This window comes from Colletotrichum fructicola, assembly GCF_000319635.2.
Source record: "Colletotrichum fructicola Nara gc5 chromosome Unknown KSG_Nara_v1_contig10, whole genome shotgun sequence".
Taxonomy (NCBI): Eukaryota; Fungi; Ascomycota; class Sordariomycetes; order Glomerellales; family Glomerellaceae; genus Colletotrichum; species Colletotrichum fructicola.
In genome coordinates, this window is record NW_027094060.1 from 2086401 (window position 1) to 2106111 (window position 19711).

The 19711-nt window shown below is 56.3% G+C and overlaps 7 protein-coding genes across 7 annotated transcripts; 4 read left to right on the forward strand and 3 right to left on the reverse strand.

Annotated features, from left to right (window-relative positions):
- Positions 1-730: 730 nt before the first annotated feature.
- On the reverse strand, positions 731-1238 carry CGGC5_v016081 (uncharacterized protein; the record flags this gene model as incomplete). The annotated part of the gene is made up of 2 exons (XM_066153453.1): positions 731-1178; positions 1234-1238. The coding sequence occupies 2 exons, from the start codon at positions 1236-1238 to the stop codon at positions 731-733; spliced, it is 453 nt and encodes a 150-aa protein (XP_066007161.1).
- A 2421-nt stretch (positions 1239-3659) lies between these two features.
- CGGC5_v016082 (uncharacterized protein) lies at positions 3660-4563 on the forward strand (the record flags this gene model as incomplete). The annotated part of the gene is made up of 2 exons (XM_032028304.1): positions 3660-3673; positions 3726-4563. The coding sequence occupies 2 exons, from the start codon at positions 3660-3662 to the stop codon at positions 4561-4563; spliced, it is 852 nt and encodes a 283-aa protein (XP_031875404.1).
- Positions 4564-5197: 634 nt separating this feature from the next.
- CGGC5_v016083 (Satratoxin biosynthesis SC1 cluster protein 4) lies at positions 5198-6828 on the forward strand (the record flags this gene model as incomplete). Its single annotated transcript, XM_066153454.1, has 6 exons — positions 5198-5305; positions 5362-5500; positions 5547-5731; positions 5778-5885; positions 5951-6327; positions 6393-6828. The coding sequence occupies 6 exons, from the start codon at positions 5198-5200 to the stop codon at positions 6826-6828; spliced, it is 1353 nt and encodes a 450-aa protein (XP_066007104.1).
- Positions 6829-8366: 1538 nt separating this feature from the next.
- Pnpla8-0 (Calcium-independent phospholipase A2-gamma) lies at positions 8367-14335 on the forward strand (the record flags this gene model as incomplete). Its single annotated transcript, XM_066153455.1, has 10 exons — positions 8367-8648; positions 8709-9213; positions 9719-10795; positions 10886-11458; positions 11528-11917; positions 11982-12036; positions 12110-12136; positions 12221-13071; positions 13793-13879; positions 13926-14335. 10 exons carry the CDS (start codon positions 8367-8369, stop codon positions 14333-14335), a joined length of 4257 nt encoding a protein of 1418 aa, XP_066007105.1.
- Positions 14336-14448: 113 nt separating this feature from the next.
- CGGC5_v016085 (Cyrochrome P450 monooxygenase) lies at positions 14449-16440 on the reverse strand (the record flags this gene model as incomplete). The annotated part of the gene is made up of 7 exons (XM_066153456.1): positions 14449-14614; positions 14687-15327; positions 15422-15428; positions 15476-15828; positions 15877-15886; positions 15948-16074; positions 16128-16440. 7 exons carry the CDS (start codon positions 16438-16440, stop codon positions 14449-14451), a joined length of 1617 nt encoding a protein of 538 aa, XP_066007106.1.
- A 1034-nt stretch (positions 16441-17474) lies between these two features.
- Positions 17475-18310, forward strand: prx2-0 (Aristolochene synthase; the record flags this gene model as incomplete). The annotated part of the gene is made up of 3 exons (XM_032027640.1): positions 17475-17493; positions 17563-17836; positions 17893-18310. 3 exons carry the CDS (start codon positions 17475-17477, stop codon positions 18308-18310), a joined length of 711 nt encoding a protein of 236 aa, XP_031876016.1.
- A 439-nt stretch (positions 18311-18749) lies between these two features.
- Positions 18750-19642, reverse strand: CGGC5_v016087 (uncharacterized protein; the record flags this gene model as incomplete). The annotated part of the gene is made up of 4 exons (XM_066153457.1): positions 18750-18781; positions 18871-18916; positions 19068-19076; positions 19166-19642. The coding sequence occupies 4 exons, from the start codon at positions 19640-19642 to the stop codon at positions 18750-18752; spliced, it is 564 nt and encodes a 187-aa protein (XP_066007107.1).
- Positions 19643-19711: the final 69 nt, after the last annotated feature.

Consider the following 19711-nt stretch of genomic DNA (forward strand, 5'->3'; position numbering starts at 1 on the left):
GACGTCGACCGACACTCCCCATGCCTGACGCCCAGGCAACATTTGACCCTGCAATTCTCTCGAAGGGACCACCTACGCATGTTCCACCACACACCGCCGAAATCAAACACCCTGCACCTCGTCAGTCTACGGCAGGGACCCACCAGACCTCACGCGCCGCCTTGTGTGACAAGGAACCCCCCACGACGCGTTTGGTGAGATCTACGAGGGCGGAGAGCAAGAGTGATGCCTATGGACACAATCACGACACGTGCGCCATCATCGACGCCGACGAGACGGGAGAATGGGAGGACTCTTCGGAAGCCAGCTCACCAGCTGTGGAACGTCTTCGATTCATCCGCCGCAGGGACTTAAACGGCACGGCAGCGGGCCGTTCTTTACTTACAACCATGCTAGAGAATCCAAACACAGCACGGCCAAAAATATACCTCTAAACGCGGAACAGATAGACGAGATATTGATGTATTTATGTACCATTGATCTAGTGATTTCCGTTATATTTAGATATGGATCAGTGTGTTTATCATGCGCTTGTAGCTTACATGACGAACATTTCGGAAATATCCTTAATGATAGACTCTTCTTGCAAGACGAGGCTTTTTTTGCATTTTCAACTCGGTGTGCGTAGACTATGACGTCCATTTGTCCCATTCTGAGAGTGAATAACCCGTGCTACATTCAACAGCAAATCGCTAACCAACAGTATATCGCTAACCATTATATACAAAAGCTAAAGGAGGGATGAAGAGACGCGTTGACACTCCTGAAGTGTAGTCTCACTAGGGTAAAAAGGCAGAGAACCTTTGACGGATTCGAACGCGTTATCTGCTACAACCCAGTCGTCGCCATTCAGACAAAGATCCTGCTGCGTAAAAGACCGAGGGCCGGTGCCGTGCATCCATTGATGAGGCATGTGAGCCGGCGTGGCAAAGGCTAAGGGAGCACCGTTCAGAGTATCATTCGGAGGCGCATCAGTGAGGTTGATTTCGGGGTCCGCAGTCATGCTGAGACTGCTGTTCGAGGTGCCTTCTGCCGCTAACCTCAACAGCTCACTGGCAAAAGCCATGCACCACTCGCAGTGACAACTGTAAGTGGGATAGAACGGAATGAACTGGTGTCCGCTCATGTGGAGGGCATTGAGGTGCTGCTGGTCGCACAAGGTTTGGAAAAACCAAGAGCTTTTCCTAGTCAGCTGTGTCTGACCTCTCGACGATGTGCGGGGTATTTACTCACTACATGAGGGCGTTATGTGAACAAACCGGGCACCTCTGTATTGGGCAGCTAAAGACCATAGAATTGCTGTGGCTGTTAAGCGTTTGTTGGAGAGCTCTGCTTGTGCTCATAACGCCCTCAGAAGGGGGTTTCGGGGGGCGAGTCAGCTTCGCAGGCAAAAGTAGCGGATGTGCCTCCGTCATGTGGCTCGTTGAATCGGGATATGCCGCGGCAATGGCCTGTTGGTTAGATAGGTGGCACTTGATGCTTGCCAACGATGACGCATCATCTGCTGTTAGGTTTTGCTGTCTGGCGGCGTCCTCAGATTGAGAATCACTGTCATACGAAAGTGGCTGCGTGACCGAGCCGGTCTCTAGTAAGGATGATACCGGGATTCTTTCAGTGAGAATCTTGGGCGTTGGAGTCTGAGGAGCCATGATGATTGTGAGTCTGCCGGGTTGCTGGGTGCTCAAATGTAATGAAGTCAGGAAGCCGGTTGTGAAGGGCGCGACTGGGAATGTTATATATGTTCGTTGTTCAGACTGGGCGTCTGCCAATTCTTGTTCGATCACGCGACTCACGTGTCGAGTCCTCGTCGTAACGGGTGTGGATGTGGTTGTGGTGTCTGATGTCGGCCCGCACAAGCCCGGGTATCTGTCACTCACTTCAACCGTCAAATCGGAAGCGCCACAGCCGACGACAGGGGTGATAATATCCTACGAGCAGCCAGTAGATTGCTCTGTCCCTACAAGCGGCGATGAATGCAAGGGGTAGGGGCTTGGCTGGCAATTGCGCATGAAGCGGCGCCTTCCATCATCTAAGATACAGCCGGGTTTGCAATCGCCTGCGGGGTTCGATATTGGTGTTGTTGCATGATAGCCACTTCTGGATGAGTAGGCCGGCTGTACGGGACGTTTCTTGTACGAGGTCCATGATGCCCAAGGAAATCGCCGCGTTCAGCGTCAAAACAGAAGACTCTGTTGTTCAACCCCCCCGCCCCCCTTGAAGCGGCCGGCATATTTCTGCTCTAACCAGGCCTGCATAGCTTCTGTGATGCACCGGTGTACTTGAGTGACCGTGCTGATTGATTTGGCCGCTGCGATACTGTGATGGATGTCTATGTTTTCCAATCTCTAGTATGTACAGGGGATATCACACCATTATGTCTTCATCATTAAGTGCACATATCAATGGATGGCTGCAGTACATCTCTTGCCTCAAATGTCTCCCGCTTGGCGGGAATGCAGCAGGCATCTCGCTCATTCTCAACGAAAGATATTCCATAGAGCCACAGGAGTTCAGATGTATGATGCCGGGGGTCGAGAAGTAGATTACAGTAGGCAAACCACGCTTCTTTTTAGAGCCAACCTCCGGGAATGTCTGGAGGCCGCGTACGCTTTCTCCCCACGTCAACAGGTCCAAGGTCATTATCTCTTCGACCCCGTCTCACAGGAGCTAAAAGTACATCAAGGTTGTCTTTTGGTCCTGGCAAGTCTTGGGGGCATGGGTTCCGCCTGTCTGCGTCTCTGCTGGGCCCAGAGGGAGACGGATGACCAGGAGTCACGCTGGTCCCCGCAACCACAGCGTTCGTCTCCTCCACGGCGCTCAAAAATCTGTCAATTACATGTCGAAGTTGCGTCACGGTTTCGTCGACACTCGACATGAAGCTGGTTCCTTCCAGAGCCACGGTTTTCCAGTAGTCAAGTTCCTTTCTGAGCCGACCAGAGTCTCTCACAAGCTCTTCCAGACGTTTTTCCTTGCTGACCGGCGCCTTTTGCAACTGGATAGTATCATTTGCAAGGTCGATTGCATGGGTCTTTCCACCCAGGGCTGCGACTGCGTTGTCTATGTCGGTCGGCAGATCCGGTAAGTCGATTGACCGGCGAGGACGTTTCAACGGTCTAGCTGCCATGCCAGTCTATGTTGCGAATGGGCTGGTGTGTTTATATGATACCGGGTAACGTACATGCCGAAACTGTTTTATACAAAACCACTCAAGAACGCGGGGCCAAGCTTGTAGATGTAGACTGAAGCCGTATCTTGACTATGGTAGATTTCGGCGAAGAATCGCAAGATCTAAGAAGCCGGATGGGGCTGCCATGGTCGGCTGAGCATGCATGAAGGTGGATCGAAGCTTTCGTGCGCCAGTGAACCACGAGAAGATCCCATCCCGGCGTATCAATTGTGGCAGAAACAGTTCTTGACTCGAACTCCTGCGCAGTGGGCCGATGATCGCTGTGCTAGACTAGCGACGAAGAAGATCCGTTTTCTCGGAGACGATGTCGGATGGCAACATGAGCTGACATACACCAAGAGCAGAAATGTGTTCTTCTGAGCAGTATTGCAGTCTAGGACCGCGTTATTGTGAAGGTGATATAAGAACGATGATTGGCATGCAACAATGGGAAATGGGCCACTGAAACGCCACCACCGTGCTGAAAGTGATCATGGACTCCATGTGGTGAGCGAAATAAGACCTTGTTGCCTGGGAACGTCCTGCTAACGATTCTTAGGACCAACCTGCTCAGGCAAGACGAGCGGTGCTGCCTCGCCATCTGCCTGGCAGTTAACTGCCCTCATAACGGACTGACTGACGATACGTGGTACCCGCCATTCGACAGAGTCAGGGAAGACGTCAACAGCGTCGCAGGGAGCCGGTTCATCGAGCACATCATCAGCTGTCTGTGTGGTCCGCTCCACGGCAAAGAGTTCGTCGTCAAGGTAGCAACGCTCCTGGCGTGCTTGAAAGTCTGCGGAGCGCCCGATGAACCTGACGACATGCCGTCAGGAGACAAGATCAACCTCCTGTTCGAACTCGACAAGATACTGTGCTTTGACATTGACAACATGTCTATCGTGATTAAAGTGCTGGAGCAAGTCCTGATGCTCTCCGCACGGATCTGGGAAACCCAGGCGCCAGACGACGCCGTTCACCCCGGGATCTTGCCCACAGATTTCGGTCCCTGTGACGACTCGGTATCAAAGAAGATGCTTTACATCTACTGCTGCGTACGAATCCTGGTTCCCGATACCCACGAGTCGTCTATGCATCGGACACGGGCCGTGTTCGAGTTGAACACGGCAGATACGTCAGAGCTACTCCTCGATATACTTAGTGAGGACGAGCTGGAGTCTGCGGGCCATCCGGCATGTGACTTGGATGAGGATCTTTCTGAGGATGAGTTTGTTGAAACGTCTGACCCTGACTCTGGTGGAGGCTCGCCCTTGTCAGGGCAGAGCGTTGAGAGTAACAATGAGTACGATGGAATCTCTGACGACGACTCCGACTTTATTGAAAGCTCAGACGCGTCGGGTGAAAGCTCTGATTCTGACGCTGGAGATTCGGAGTAGTGGATTGATTTATTCTAAATAAGCCCAATTCTTTCTTTAAAGAGAAAGTCACACGGTTGCTCTAGAACTCCTTGAAACCATGCGAGGCATCAACCATAAGCTGTCCAACGTCGTATGTGTATGTCGATAAGCGGACTTGCACTAGGAATCGCAAGTTCTATAGTGAGGCTTCTTATAAAAACGGTACTAGATGGGTTTCTTCCCTGGCGACTTGAGTTTTACACCATGAAAATCGCCTCGTTGCGAAGATGACGCTTTCCCAATAGCCCTGGACTTAACGCTGACCTATGCAGCCAGGCTGAAAGGAAACAGAGATCATATTGGTCGCAGAACTCGCTTGAACAAACGGATACGCTAGAACAGCCGCTTAAACACGCAGTGCAGAAGTTTGCCCACCATCGGTGAAAGTGGCTTCCTGCTATCCCAGCGCCGGACTGTGAGAGCAGGTTCCGTCTGCTTCGATCGACACCAGAAGTGCCACCCAGCACCGCACACATCCCACATATATGATGGAGCCTCGCCTGAAGCAGCAGGGTCTGCAGCCGCATGATGTCGCTAGTCCCAGCGTCGAAACCCTGGTTGCCAGCCGCTCGCGTCAGTATCTCCGCGCGTGCTTCCCAGCATTTATTCTGCAATGTGTCGCCGGTCTCCAGCTCTCATAGTGCTGCTACTCCAACTTGCGATTACCACCGCGAAAGCGACGTCAGCCGTCGAGATTCTTTCGCAGGTTCCGTCGTGTGCTGTACGTCTTGGCGATATCATCCACGTGTGCGTCGCGCTGACGAGTTTTTCACCTAGTCTGAATGTATCAGCAGCACATTTTTCGCGTCCGCGTGCGATCCAGGAGACGTGACGGCGTGTATCTGTCCGGACATCTCCGTTCAGTCGGAGCTTTCGACATGCGTGCAGACCAACTGCCCATTTGACGACCAACTAAGTCGGCCTTACTATTCCTGTCTCATGGCGCTTCTGACTTTTTGAAGCTGCGGCGGAGGTGGAAGGAGCCCTGTGCGAGGCGTACCCCAAAGCATCGCGGAGGACGGAAGTACGACGGACGCTCATCATCAGCTGCAGTCTCGTGCTGGTCGTCGTGATGCTTCGTCTTGTCAGCCGCGTACAGTACGGCGGCGGCCTGTGGAGGGACGACTACATGACCATTTTCGCGGCCGTAATGTGTCCCAGCCCCTGGGGCAACCCTCCCTGACGTTGTCCAGCAGGCCCTCCTCATCGCGCTGACTACGGTCTATCTGCATATCACAAGCATCGGTTTCGGCATGCACTACTGGACGATACCGGTTGGCAACGGGGTCGTTATTCGCAAGGTTTGGTGACCCCGGTACCCCGACACCCCGACTGACCGTGGTGCCTCGTCCTAACGCCGGGTCAGATGCTCTACGTTGGAAACCTGATCTACACTGTCCTCCAAGCTGCCGTCAAGCTGTCGATCGTGCTTTTCCTCGGCCGAGTCTTCCCATCCGAGACTTTTCGGAGGATTGCTCTGGGCATCCAGCTCGTTCTGCTGCTGCATGGCACGCTCTTTACCATCCCGTTCGCGGCGCAATGCGTGCCGGTGCAGTCGATCTGGGACCGAACCATCACCGACCGTCGATGTCTGAACTTGCAGGCGGTGGGCTACAGCAGCGGCGGACTTGCCATCGCCGAGGACATGGCCATCCTGCTCCTGCCGGTCCCCTACTTGTGGCGGCTCAAGGTTTCTCTCCGGCGGCGCCTGGCAGTGATTGCGCTGTTCAGCATGGGCTCATTGTACGTATTGCATATCCCTTTCCACTCGCAGTAGGCAAAACGAGGAAGGCTCACACGGCAGGCAGCGCGTGCATCACGTCGGCCGTCCGGGTCAAGTACCTGGTAGAGTATAGCACCACGTTTGACGAGACATGGGATCATGTGGATATTGTGGTGTGGTCGTTCGTCGAGCAGTCCGTGGCGATGCTATGTGCGAGCTTGCCGAGTCTACGTCTGCTCCTCGTCAGCGTCGGGACCCGGCATCGGCCCGCGCCGTCGGAGGGCTTTCTGAGCAAGGACAGCCCCAAACACGGGTGGGACCGGTCTCTCGACAGACTGAGGCGATGCCGGACGCAGATACGGAAAGGCAGCAGCAACGGGTCTCCGGACACAGGTAACAGGCACACAGGTGACGGCGTTCTTGTGACGACAACCGTGGAGGTCGATCGGCAATCCTACATGGCTGTGGATGTGCCGCCTTTTCCACCTCCTGCCTACTCTGGGCCGAGGAACAACACGTAAGAGTGGTCTTTTGCAGATGAAGTCACCGAGGACGTTTCTGATTGAGGGCTCTGGTTATGATGCGGCGCGTTTGATCGATGAGGGGAAGCAACACGGGACGCAAGGTAGACAAGAACGGCAGTATAAGATGTTTCAGTGTTACGGAGGGCGATCTATTTAATAACTGGGTCATTGGCCACGCCACATGAAAGAGGATGCAGCTTTGATGACAAGGCGTAACTTATGTATAGCATTTCTTTGCAAAAACACGACCTTAAGTCTGCAGTGAAGTAGTTAGATGGCAAAGACCATCAAAATCCCGGTGTCATTCTCCAAGGGCCACTGAGTTTGCAGAGCCTGGAACTGTGATGACGACATGGGTCATTAGGTTGGCAGAGATTGTGGTGATGGGCTAATGCTAATGAGCTACTGCTCATGCATGACAGGGGTGAGCTTGGGAGGATGGTCCCCATACTGGCGGTCTTGCCCATCTCTCCGTTTTAAAGCTGCATAGTCCTAATCAGCTGCGAATCAATCAACTTCCAATCGCGAGTCAATCCTGCGTGAAGTGGCTTCATCAACCTAACTACGAGCGCCGGGCGTGCCTGGCTACCAAGTGGTGTGGCCAGTCCCTTACCAGGCCCGGTTGACTTCCGTCTTGCAATTACGGTGGCAGGCGGCTCGACCGACAGCTTCAGCGACCAAGTCAGGGAGCACAGTAGGACGACACAGATCTAGCCCCACAGGTTGTCGCAATCACAACCATCGGTTGCATGCTTTGCGATCAAGAGTGATTGGCGAGCCCCAGCCCAGTCACGTCCTCGCGGCACTGCAGACGGAAAGCGCCCGTCCGATGTTCACTGCAGCCGCCGTTTTTGGACATTCGTCGGGGCCCAAATTTTGTTCTCTCAGAGGATGCCCAGGTCCAACAACAGCGCAAAGCAACAAACGGCCACATCCACATTTGGCTCGCTCGCCATTTCTGGACCCGCCTCGCCACAGCGTCGACTCCGGCTTCTGGAGAGCCTCTTTGGCTGTCCCAGCAGAGGATGCTCAGGTCCAACAACAGCGCAAAGCCACTAACGGCCACATCCACATTTGGCTCGCTCGCCATTTCTGGACCCGCCTCGCCACAGCGTCGACTCCGGCTTCCGAAGAGCCTGTTTGGCTGTCGTCCTGGATCCCCTGGCCGCCATGGCTCGGGAAAAGGTACACCCATATCTGGACTTTCGTCCGACTCTGGCGCTGGGGCTTGTGGGTGGTGATGCCACAGCAACTCACGATCGCAACTAGGCAGAGTACTACTGAGCTATAGCTCAGGAATAAGATCGTTCGTCAAGCGCAGACATGTCCGCTGAATCGGCTAGCTTTCACGCGTACCGCTGTAAGCCCAGATTGCTTGATCCCACTGCCGACCTAGCACATCGTAGCGCGACAAGTCGCTTGAGTCCATGGACACCGTCTCTTCTAAGCTCGTTTCCTCCCAGGTTTCTCGAAAACCACACGGCCTCACACATCATGAAGACGGAACCGCTCGCCAAGGGCCTGGATCTACCTCTATGCCATCACAAAACGGCACGTCGCCACAGCGTAGCTTCAGCCCTGATCCGACCTTCCGGCACCTGACCAACACGGCCGGCGCATCGTCGCCGACAACCGTCACCAAGGTGGATGAAGGTGGGAACACAACATATGCGGAGTTAATACTCGTTGCACTTCGTAGCAGTAAGACGAAGCAGATGGGCCTGCGCGACCTTTACAAGTGGTTTGAGGAAAACACCGATAGAGGGACACGTAAAGGATTGAAGAACAGCGTTCGCTCAAACCTCTGCATGAACAAGGTTTGTGGTTACCTTCAATCAAGTGACGCAACATGGCCCCTGCTGATCGTCGATAACAAGGCCTTTGAACGGGTAGAAGGTAAAGGTTCCTATTGGAAGCTTGCGGATGCGGGTCTGACGGAAATCCAACCAACACACACATACCGCGCGACTCGCAACAAGACGGCAAGGGCGTCTGCTATGGTGGAAAACAGCGTTGCATCGTCCCCTTCGTCGCCTGCGTTCAGTGCGCGAGATGCTCTGCAGGAGGACGCGTCTGACACGGGTCACGGCGACGGTAGCCCTTGGACTCCCGAAAACCGGACATCCCCGGAGAGGAGCCAGCCGGAAGGCGGACCCTCGGCCGATTATCCAACACCGATGTCGATTGTGTCGACGCAAGACGGCTTGGAGTATATGCACGACCCGCTATGGGCCTGGAACTTGGACAGTAGACGCTATATCAACTGGCCCTACTGCACCTGCTTCTGTGGCCCGCACCAGCTTGGTTGGGTGGGCGCAGTTGATATGGTGTCATCATGTGGCCACCACAGCGTTTCCCCGATGGTGATGAATGCTAGCGGAGGTAATAATAGTTGAGCGCGAGAGCCTAGTGTCTTATAGTAGTGTCATATTATATACATGCAGTGAAATGCTATTCTACCTACAGTGTTGATAGACGTCTGTCAAGAGACGTAGGGCACAAAGATGAACTTCATGCGAGCTTCTGTCTCAGAAGGCGCACATTCTGCCTTCTGATATGTAAAGCCTCGACGTCCCCGATGTGCCCCAAATCAGCCATGCCCGAGTCCGGGGCAAGCCACGAGCATCCTACACCAAACACAGCCAGCTCAGCCAATGTCGTCTGTTACCGGATGCCGTCAGCCAGAATGATACTACGGAGAGGTCGGGACCTGGCCAGGTTGTGCAGCTGGAAGTGACTCCTGGGCATTGGCTAAGGATCGGAGACAGTAGTAGATTCCACCGGTGCATCGGCCTTCGAGGCTGCCAACCTACGGCTCGCTTTGGCGTCCAAACTGCTGCCGCCGCCGCCGCCACTGCTATAATACGGACACGTCTCTCCCGCACAGTACCACCCGGCGAACTTGACTCATTGCACATGATGACCGGTTGTAAGCACACTGGATGGCTGCGCGGGGCCGCCAAGGACCACGCGTACACTGTCGAATGCTCGGATCGTGCACAGAGACTACTGGACAGTCTGCCATGCCCGGACGGCCAATACCCCAGTGCGCTTGTGTTGATAGGAAATGCGACCAAGCGGGTTGCTATGCAGAGGCTCGGCGTGACCATCACGAGGCCTAACACGACCCGGGGCCACGGCGAGATCCATCTGTCGCTAGCCCCGGTCGGCGCGTCAGGCGCAAGGCCCACGTTGGTTGCCGATGCCGACGTCCCGCCTCACAGGCGGCTGGGGAGGCCGAAGCAGTCTACGCTCTGCCACGAACTCGTAGCAAGACCACTGGCGATCTCTCACCGTCAAGACAGGCCGCCCACGGCGGTGGAGGTGGGCGACCACGTCTATAATCGCATGCTTCTCCCCTTTGCCGACGCTGTCTGCTTCTTCGCCGACGATGTCGGCGGCGTAGAGGCCGTCGCCCGGCGGCTAGGGTCGTGGCTGGACCTGGGTGCACCGTCTACGTCGTCGGTGCGGCCCTGGTTGGTGGTCGTCACGAACGGCGGCGACGAAAACCGCACCCGAAGTCAGCTGTTACAGGCCGTCCGGAAGAGGACACACGCCCACGTGTCTGAACGTTTCCACGGTGTCCGCATTATCAGCCTGGCCGACGCCACCCCGACGTCCACGCGCCGTAAGCTGCATTCCCTGCGCTGGGACATACTCAGCAACGAGCTTTCCTACATGGCCGAGACGAAACGGGTCGAGCGCGTGCTCGGCAGCTGCCTCTTCTCGGCCACCCACCTCGCCGGCCTTCTCCGCCACGCCGCGGAGCGCATTGGCGATGCCGGCGCGCCGCCCTTCGACTTTCTCGCCGTATCCCGGCTGGACAGCCCGGTGGCGCCAGATCTGCCGGCACACCTCGCGCGCTTCTTGACGCACTGCGACTCCGTCGAGGACCTCAAGAGATTCGCCGTGCCCGTCATCGCCTCCAGCTTTGTCCTCGACCAGTATCCCCCAGGCATGCACCGTACGTCTGCGATGTCCACGCGTCCACGCATCCGCGCATCAACACACCCACGCTCATCCGTCCCTTTTGGTCACCACTAACAAGTCCCAGTCTTCGATCCGCGCGACGTCTTCCAGATGTTCTACAAGGACGTCTGCCACAACGTGTGCGGCACCGCCGTACTCGCGCACGAGGGGTCCACCGACTTCGTCTTGCCGTCGCAGTTCTCCAAGATGATCGAGGCACAGATGGCCCGTATATTCCGGCAGCTGACGACGGGCCAAACCTCGGCGTCGCTCCATCGCCAGCTCGTCGCCGCCTTTGCGGAGGACTGGGCTCGGCTTCGGTCCGACAGCACGTGCTTCCATTGTCTGCGCCGCCGCCCGCAGTTCTTCCCCGAGTGCGGCCACGGCCAGTGCGAGAACTGTATCAAGGTATTTGGCATCGCGAGTGCGGCCGACCCCTGGCTTGTCGAAGTCGACGAGTGTATCCTCTGCGGACAGACCATTTGTATGCAGGTGCGCGTGAAGCCGGACACCGCGTCGGCGCGGGTGCTGTGCATCGACGGCGGCGGGACGCGGGGGAAATACCCCCTCAAGCTGCTGAAGCAGCTCGAGGACGACATTGGCCTGCCAGGCCATCCGGTACAGCAGAACTTTGACGTAGTCTTCGGGACGAGCTCAGGTGTGTTGCGGGACGCTGCCGTTGCAGACGCCGATACAGTGTGAGTGTCCAGCTGACGGACCATCGCAGGCGCCATCAGCGCCGGTGCTCTCTGCATCAACGGTTGGACGGTGGACGAGTGCATCGCCCGCTTCGAGTCCTTTTCGAACCACGCATTCACGCCTCGTGGAGTCCCGTCCATTCCGATCATAAGCTCTCTCGTGCGACTGATGATGCAGGTTCCTGTTTTGGCCACGGTCGTCCGTGCCGCAGCTGTACTTCTCTTCGACAGCAGGTACCCGTCCCAGCATATCGAACAGGCCCTGCGAGACATGTTCGGCTCCGACAGAGGCATCGCCGACTACTCGGCCGCCGACAAGATGGGTGCCATGGTCGGCATGACGGTCGCCACCGTGCGGGACGCAAGCGCCTGCATCTTCACCAACTACAATGGCTCAGGTCAGCGGGGTGGGGATCGCGGTAGTTTCCCCGTTTCTCTCGAGGCGATCAGGTACCGCGAAGCCGGTGCTGACAGGCTGGCTAGACTACGAGCTACTGAGGACGAGCGTCAATGGGGGCCAGCTGGCCTTGTGGGAGATGTGTGTGGTTCCCACGTGTTTCCGCGCCGTGCCCGCGTCTCCCCGATCACTGACCGACTGACTCAATTGGCAGCCTCCGGTGTGCGACCGCCGCTCCGTAGTCAGTACTGACCAGGCCTTGCGACGTGCAAATGGCCGTTGCGATGACTTGCCGGCAGAGATCGAAATGCTGATGGACCCGCAGCTATTTCACGCCCTGGTCCATCGAAGGGCTCGGGACGTTCCAAGACGGGGGGTTGGTCGCCAACAACCCGTCTGCCATCGCTTTGCAAGAGGTAGCCTCGGTTTTCCCCGAGGACCCCGACCCGAGCCTTCTGGTCTCGGTGGGCACCGGATCTTCAGCCCGCGTGTCCGACGGCGGGTGGCGGGACTGCTTTCCCCTCCGGCTGGCGCGGGCCTTTCTGAACCGCGACAAGAACGCCTGGCAGCGGGTCGTCGCGCAAAAGAAGGTCGGTCGATCAGGTGAGTTCTTCCGCTTCGATGTCGAGTTCGACGGCCCCGAACCGCCGTTGGACAGCCTGTCCAGCTTCGACGATCCTGAGCGGGACGACGGTTGCACCTTCGAAGGCCTGCCGCCATTGAGGCGCCTAGTGCTGTGTGTGAGGGCGGAGCTGTTCTTCTTCGAGCTGCGTGATTCGCAACCATACCTGTTTTCCGACGGGGGGTACGAGTGCTGTGCACACATACGATGCCGGCTGGCTGCCGGCTCTGGCAGTCTGAAAGAGTTCATGCGGCAGCTCGCCGGAAGCAAGGCTTACTTCCGCATCGGTGACCACCAAGTGGTGCCCGACTTCACGTCGTGCCCGACGGCCTTTCCGGATGGCCATTTTCGCCTGGAGGTGAAGTTTCGCGTGGCCGGTCTGCAGGACTCGGTCGCCGTCTGCCTGTGGGAGACCCCCGACGAGGGTCGCCACATCAGCGGCTCGCCTTTCACAGTGCGGCAGCTGCTGCAGAGCCAGAAGCTCGAGCAGTGCTTCGGCACCTCGGACCATCGTAAGAAGCGAAGTCGAGACGAAGATAATGATGATATAAGCCGTAAGCGGCGGAGACGAAGGTGATAGAAGAGAAGAATGAGCAATAAAATAGGCAGGAGTAGGAAGACGTCTGGCACTGTAGCTAGAACACAAGTAGCGTAACTTCAAAGAGAGAAAGTCGTTAAGCAGAGGGCATTAAGATGCATCCCCATCGTAGAAGCAACTGCTGCAAGCGGTACTCATGGCTACACCTGATTGAGCCCCGGACAGAGTTGTGCTTGAAATTACGCCTGTGCCACAAAATACGCGGCCAGTGCTCGCTGGTTGACGAGCTCGCGGGTGGCCCAAAAGATGTCAGGCGCGTGACAGTGATCGCATCAATATAGATTCCATGTTAAAAAACTGCACCTGCGTTGGACTTGATGAGGCGATGGTACTTGACTCATTTAGATTTATGCCGACTAAGTTGCGGGCAATATCCAGGCAACAGGTCATGTGATGGGCATTCATGGTCCCGCGCGCGTTGATTGGCGCAAGGATTGCTAAGCCAGAAATGCGTTAGGTGGTCTGAGCTCTGACCCTTCTGGCCTTTTGGCCTTTTGGCCTTTTGGAGGAGGCTGGCATATCAGCAGACACATATCAGGATGCACGTTTCAAAGATGCCTTGTCGATGACCGCAATGACGACGACGTTGGTCTCAAGCTGCAATGACGACGACGATGTTATATCTATTAACTCGAGGACCCCTGCGTGGGCACCAAACAGATACACCCTGCCAACAGCTGTGGCATCAGCAACGACGAGAACGGCATCGCTACTAACTCACGATCACAATGACGACGACGTGATCTACTTGGGCTCCAGGATAGGTCTGTAGAACGCACCAACCGCGGATCGACGCTGACGAGGCCACAGTCCCCAAGACACCATCTCGGCTCAGGCAGCCCACTCGTCCTCCGCCGCTCCCGACCAAAAATAAAAGGCGACCGCCGCGGCAAGTATCCAAGAAGAAATCAAAATCAACGCCAAAACCATCGCACAGAGGATCTGTTCGGAGACTGTCATCATCACCTGCGGAATACGCACAGGTTGGCCGCATACGATCTTCGGGGAACAAGTGGCATGATGTCTACGGATCTGCCAATCGAAGCAACAGAGAGCTGTGTTACTGGTCCGAGTCGGCTCCCAACACTTGTGAGACCATCAGACACGAAGATATACGTTGTCGACCAATGTTCCAAGGCCTGAGCCCGGCCGATGTACGCAAGAAATTCCAGGACAAGATGCAGAGTGCGAGGGGGAAAGACGGTCAGGACGGAGAGTGAGCTAAGCTCGCCTTTGCCGCGCTCTGTGCCATGGGAATTGCTTCGTAGCGACCCTTCCAGAGCAGTCGGTCTAATCGGCACCTCCTGGCCGTTGCCGCCCCGACGAGGCCACATCAGCACATGTCGACCCGAATGCCCCTGCTGCCCCTACTGGGCATTGCGAGGGCCAGGTCGAAGTCGTACACGACGTCCGCATCTGTTGTATTGTACAGCCTCATATCGTCCATGACTCTGAGTGTTAGCGCTGCGACAGCAATGTACAATTCGCAGTAAGCCAGCCTGTTGGGGGCCACGCGGTCAGCCGAACGCCTTGATACAGAAAGTTGCCAAAGAAACACGGGCACAACGTACTGCATGCCGAGACACTGCCGGCTGCCTCTCGAGAACGTGAGGAGATACCGCTCAAGATGCCTCGCTTTCCTTCCGTCTTTGAGCAGCCACCTCTCGGGGATGAACGTGGCCGCTTCCGGATACAGACGCTCGTCCGTGTGGACTAGGTAGGCCGACATGCCCATGGCGTGGCCTCGGGGGATCACGTGTCTGACGGCCACTGCCTGTGTCGTACCGAGAGGGGTCCACGTGCCCTGATATAGCACGTCTTCGTCGGGTGCGATTCGGGGCAGCCTCGACGAGAGTCCATACATCAGGCGCAGGGTCTCCTTGATGACGGCACTCAAATACGGGAGCCTCTCGAGGACTATCCAGTCCGGTAACACATGCGGATCCTTCGCCACCGTCATCAGCTCGGCTTTCGCATTTGCCCTGATGTTCGGGTTTTTCAGGAGATGGTAGGTGCACAGACTGAGCGCCGTCGCCGTTGTTTCCGTTCCAGCGGCAAGGAACACGTTCGCCTCGCCGGACAGCCGCTGTTCTGTCTTCTCTTTCGCCGGCAGGTCGGACGACAGCAGTGAAAAGAGCACCGTGTTTTGGTTCATCTGCGACCCGGCGTCATACTCCGCCTTGGCTTGCCGGACCATCGACGGCAGTTTTACCTGTCGCTAGCGTCAGCAGGGCTCGGCGGCTCGGCGAGGGACATGCCTTGGAATGGTATGCGAGGATTGCGATCTTTGTGGAGACTGCTTCTACCACCCTTCTGTTCACCGTCAGAGCAGCTCACGGCGTCGAGAGTCCGCGACCTACATCGGAACGCGGTCTACAACCCAGGCCACGAGCGGGAAGTGTCTCATGATGTGGATGAGATGGAACATGGCATACACGGCTGCCCTGAAGCTGGGCTCCCAGCCGGGCTGGCGGAGGAAGCCGAAGGGCTCTCCGAAGCAGTATTCGCTGATAATGTCGGCCGTGTAGCAGCTGTATGCTGTGGCTACATCGAAGGGGCCGCGCCCGCGGTGGGCGAGGAACTTGTCGCACAACTTCTGCGCGGCGGCGTGGATCATCCGCTCAAGCTTCATGATCTGTGCCCGCGAGAAGTGCTTGCTGGCCGCTGACCTGCGAGAGCGGTGGTGGTCATGGTCGAGTGTGCCGAAGCCTCCCTGTCCATGCGGTCAACACGATTCGTGCCCAGGCTGTGGCTTGCTTACGAGTTGGAGGCTGCGTGCACCGAGACAGTCAGTCAGATGCCGAGGACATGATGCGGGTCGAGGGCGTATACTCAGAAGGGAACCCAGCGACAAACGAGCCCGACTTGTCCCGCTTCTTGCCGCCACTCGCGTACAGAACATCGATGAAGCTGGGGTCGTTGCAGTGAACCTCGTCGGGGCTGATGCGAATGATGGGCCCTGCTCTGGTCAGCCCGAGACAACCAGCTTCCACCCTTGTGCGTCTTGCCCACCGTATATCTCGTGCATCCGCTTGATTTCGTGGGTGTAACGTCCCCATCGCACAACGTCGAACCAGATCTCGTACCAGGAGGTTGCTGCAGCGAGCTTCGGCCCGGGAATAGCTGCAAGGGGATGGCACGTGATGCGGTATATCGCCAGGAGGATTCCGTACAGCAGCCACAGAGCAATGGCCGACTGCAGTACCTGCGATACTGAAGGCCAGGCATTCACGATGGTGACGATGTGGTCTTTGCCAGCGAGACTTGACAACGTTGTATCCAGTTGCGGTGCAATTGCACTGGGTCCTACGATAGTCTGTTCCATGTCGGGGCGGCGGGGTTTACCGGAGAGGATGGAAGTGTTCGGCTGTGAGGCAAACGTCTAAGCTGCTGCGCTGGCTTCATGTGGGAATTCATATGGCAGAAAAAAGCCGACGTTAACCACTCGGTAGCAAACGTAAATTGACAGATGAGATATGTACATATGCTCCTGTGCCGTCCTTACAGTACGCTCATTCAGAGAATCGAAAAATACACACGCGTTCCGGCACAACCTGCAAAAGTCCGCTACAGAGCTGATTTTGGCCCTTGGGATCAAACAAGTGCGTCCGAGCGATGGAAACCCCTGCGGCGTACAGACCTACAAGGATGCTGAAAGTGGAAACTGCTGGCCTGCCAGAGGCGGGTCCGCTCAGCTTGCATCTCTGAATACGGCGACGAGAGCTACTTTTGTCTCTCGGGAGAGAGGTGAGCAAGTAAGCTTGGGGCGAGGCATACAATCTATACTGACGGGGTGGGAGCTTCTGGAGTCATGAGATGCATCGCGGTAGAGGACCAGAAGCGACGAGAGCGCGGCCAAGCATCACCATGACTGTCCCGAGATGGCCGGCGCGTCTTTTCTTAGCAAAACGCATCTTACATGCAATGAATGTGAGAGGGTTACTTTGCTATTATTATATTGAGAGCTCCTGCTGCGTACCCAGCGCGAGGTATGGCAGGAGCTCACACCCTACGCACCGCAGACAGCGCTTTCTCATACTGTACCCAGCAGACACAGCAGACACAGCAGACACAGCAGACACAGCAGACTGACTTCCTTATCGCCGGCCAATGGAAGTCCAACAGGCATCTCTGGCGGGGCGACCCGACTTGCGCCATGCGTCAACCACCATCGTTCACGCCCGAAGCACGGATTTGACGGTGTGCGCGGATGTTAACCAGTACTTTCTCGAACATTGGCCGTTCCCAAACGAGAGAGCTCGGCTGAAATTCGCCGCCGAGGGACTCCCGACTTGGCACTGCTGCCAGTACCCTTCGTCTTTGCCAGACCGGATCACGGCTGCCTGTCGCTTGTCCGTCATGCTCTTTCTCCTCGATGGTAGGCCGTATTCCCGAGACTGTCATTTGTATCCCCAGGGGCGCTTGCTAACGTCTAGGCGCGAAAAAGACCTGCTAGAGCACATGTCTCTGGAGAAAGGCGCATCCTACAACAAGAGGTTGATGTCCATAGTCACCGGTGATACAAAGCCGAGCGACGAGTCACCCATCGAGAAGATCGTCGGCGACGTCTGGAACGAAATGAAGACTGTCGACGCTCACCTGGCACAGGACCTGGTGGAGCCCATGTTTGACTTCTGGCGCTCGCAAACAGACAGCGGGCGCTTAGCGAAGAAAGGCATCGCCGACTACTTGCAGTACAGAGAACGCGACGTAGCCGCCCAGTAAGCACCATCTCATCTCTGGAAGTCTTGAGCCTGGCTGACTAGACTCATCACAGGCTGCTCCTGGCCCTGCAACGCTTCTCACAAGGCATCCGTCTCAGCAAAGATGAACTCGAGTCGACAGCTGCCATTGAAGTCCCCTTCTCGCGCCACATATCGGTTGTGAACGATGTGACCAGCTGGGACAAAGAGTGCCGGGCTGAGAGAGAGATCGACGCTCAAGGTGCGGTCGTCTCAAACATCGTTCAAGTTTTGTCGGACGAATGCAACCTTTCGCCCGAGAGCGCAAAGCCCGTCCTCTGGGCGATGTGCCACGGGTGGGCCGAGATGGTGGATGGTCTCATCGCCGAGCGGGTACAGCAGGGCTGTTCCGACTCCCTCAGAACGTATCTCGACGGGCTGAAAATGCAGATGTGCGGCAATGAGCTGTGGAGTCGGACCTCGTTCCGGTACAACTCCTCCGGCATGGTCTGACTTCAGGCGGAAAAGGTCGATCATCGACGATGATGCTGTCTTCAGCGCTCAGAGCAAGCCATTCACGAACTTATCTGCGATGAGCAACGAGAATGCCACGTGAAACAGCCAACTTGAAAGGGCGGCGTGGAGGGGCAATGAGGCATAATTCGAGCCCTGAAGTTGCTATAGTACGTAGACAAGTCAAAGCAAGTATGGCCACCTCAAGACAGTGTCAACGAAATCTACGTGACGGGGGTAAAACGCCGAGCCCAGCCTAAAAGCTAAAGTCCTGGCCATAGGCGGCCGAAGGCCTCTCTGCTTGCTTTCCCATCCCACCTCTCCTTTTCCTTCCACCTGCATGTGAAATAGAGAGGCAGGACCGTTCCTTCACAGGAAACAATGTGTGGCCTGCGCTGCTGTGTTCCGTTGCTAGACATCCGGTGATTTGATTTGTTACTTAGATAGACAGAGCTTTCGCGGGAAAGAAGTCTGGAGATGATCAGGATCTTCGTCGTTGACTTTGAAGGACGAGGTGACGGATAATGCCTTGCGGTCATGCTATCTGCAAGGGGTTCTACCTAATGTTGGACAACTGCCCATTCTGTCGTAGCTGCATTCACCAGACTATTATTCCTGTAGTCAGGTAAAATGAATTGACTTGCTTGCGGCGGGCATATCAATACTGCTGCGCACTGACGTGACGGCGGGAGCCTGTGGTCTCTATTCCAGCGGGGAAGTGGTGACCAAATCCTGGACCACCCTGGATGTCACATACATTTGCTGGCTGCTGATACTCAGATCCCAAGCAACATCTTCCAAAAGGGCCCTCTCTGCTTCGTTGATGTCATCGTCTGTGAAACGAAAAGAGCTTACACCGGCCACGAGATCGGTCCAGAACGGCGTATCGTAGGCGTCGTCTTCCATGTATTTCCGAGCAACGATTATGGACGCCAAGAGGCGTAGATGCCGACTCTTTTCCGTCGTCAGAGTGCTCTGCGACCGCCGCAGAGCTCGCTCCAGGTAGATCAGACTGCCGCAGAATGCCGCTCCATTTATGTCGGCCCATAGCAGCAGATGGCGCAGAAAGGCCTCCAAACCTGACGGAAAGTCCCATATGTCGGCGTTGCAGGGCAGCAAACGCGCAAGGACGCGCTTGACCACGCCCTTGATAAGCCGTAGAGGAGGAGGGTGCCGACAGAACTGTTCGAACCGTATGGCGTCCACTGACAGGTTCCTTGAAAAGGCGAAGACTGTTGGCTGGTGACGGTCGACTACGGCGTCAATGGTGGGCGCCACGCGGGATTGACAAGACACCCTCAAAGATTGGCGCATCTGCACTTCCGTCAGCATGTCGGCCGTCAGACAGTTGCTGCCCGCACCCGACGACTTTTCGCAGTTGACAGCTGGGCACAACTGTCT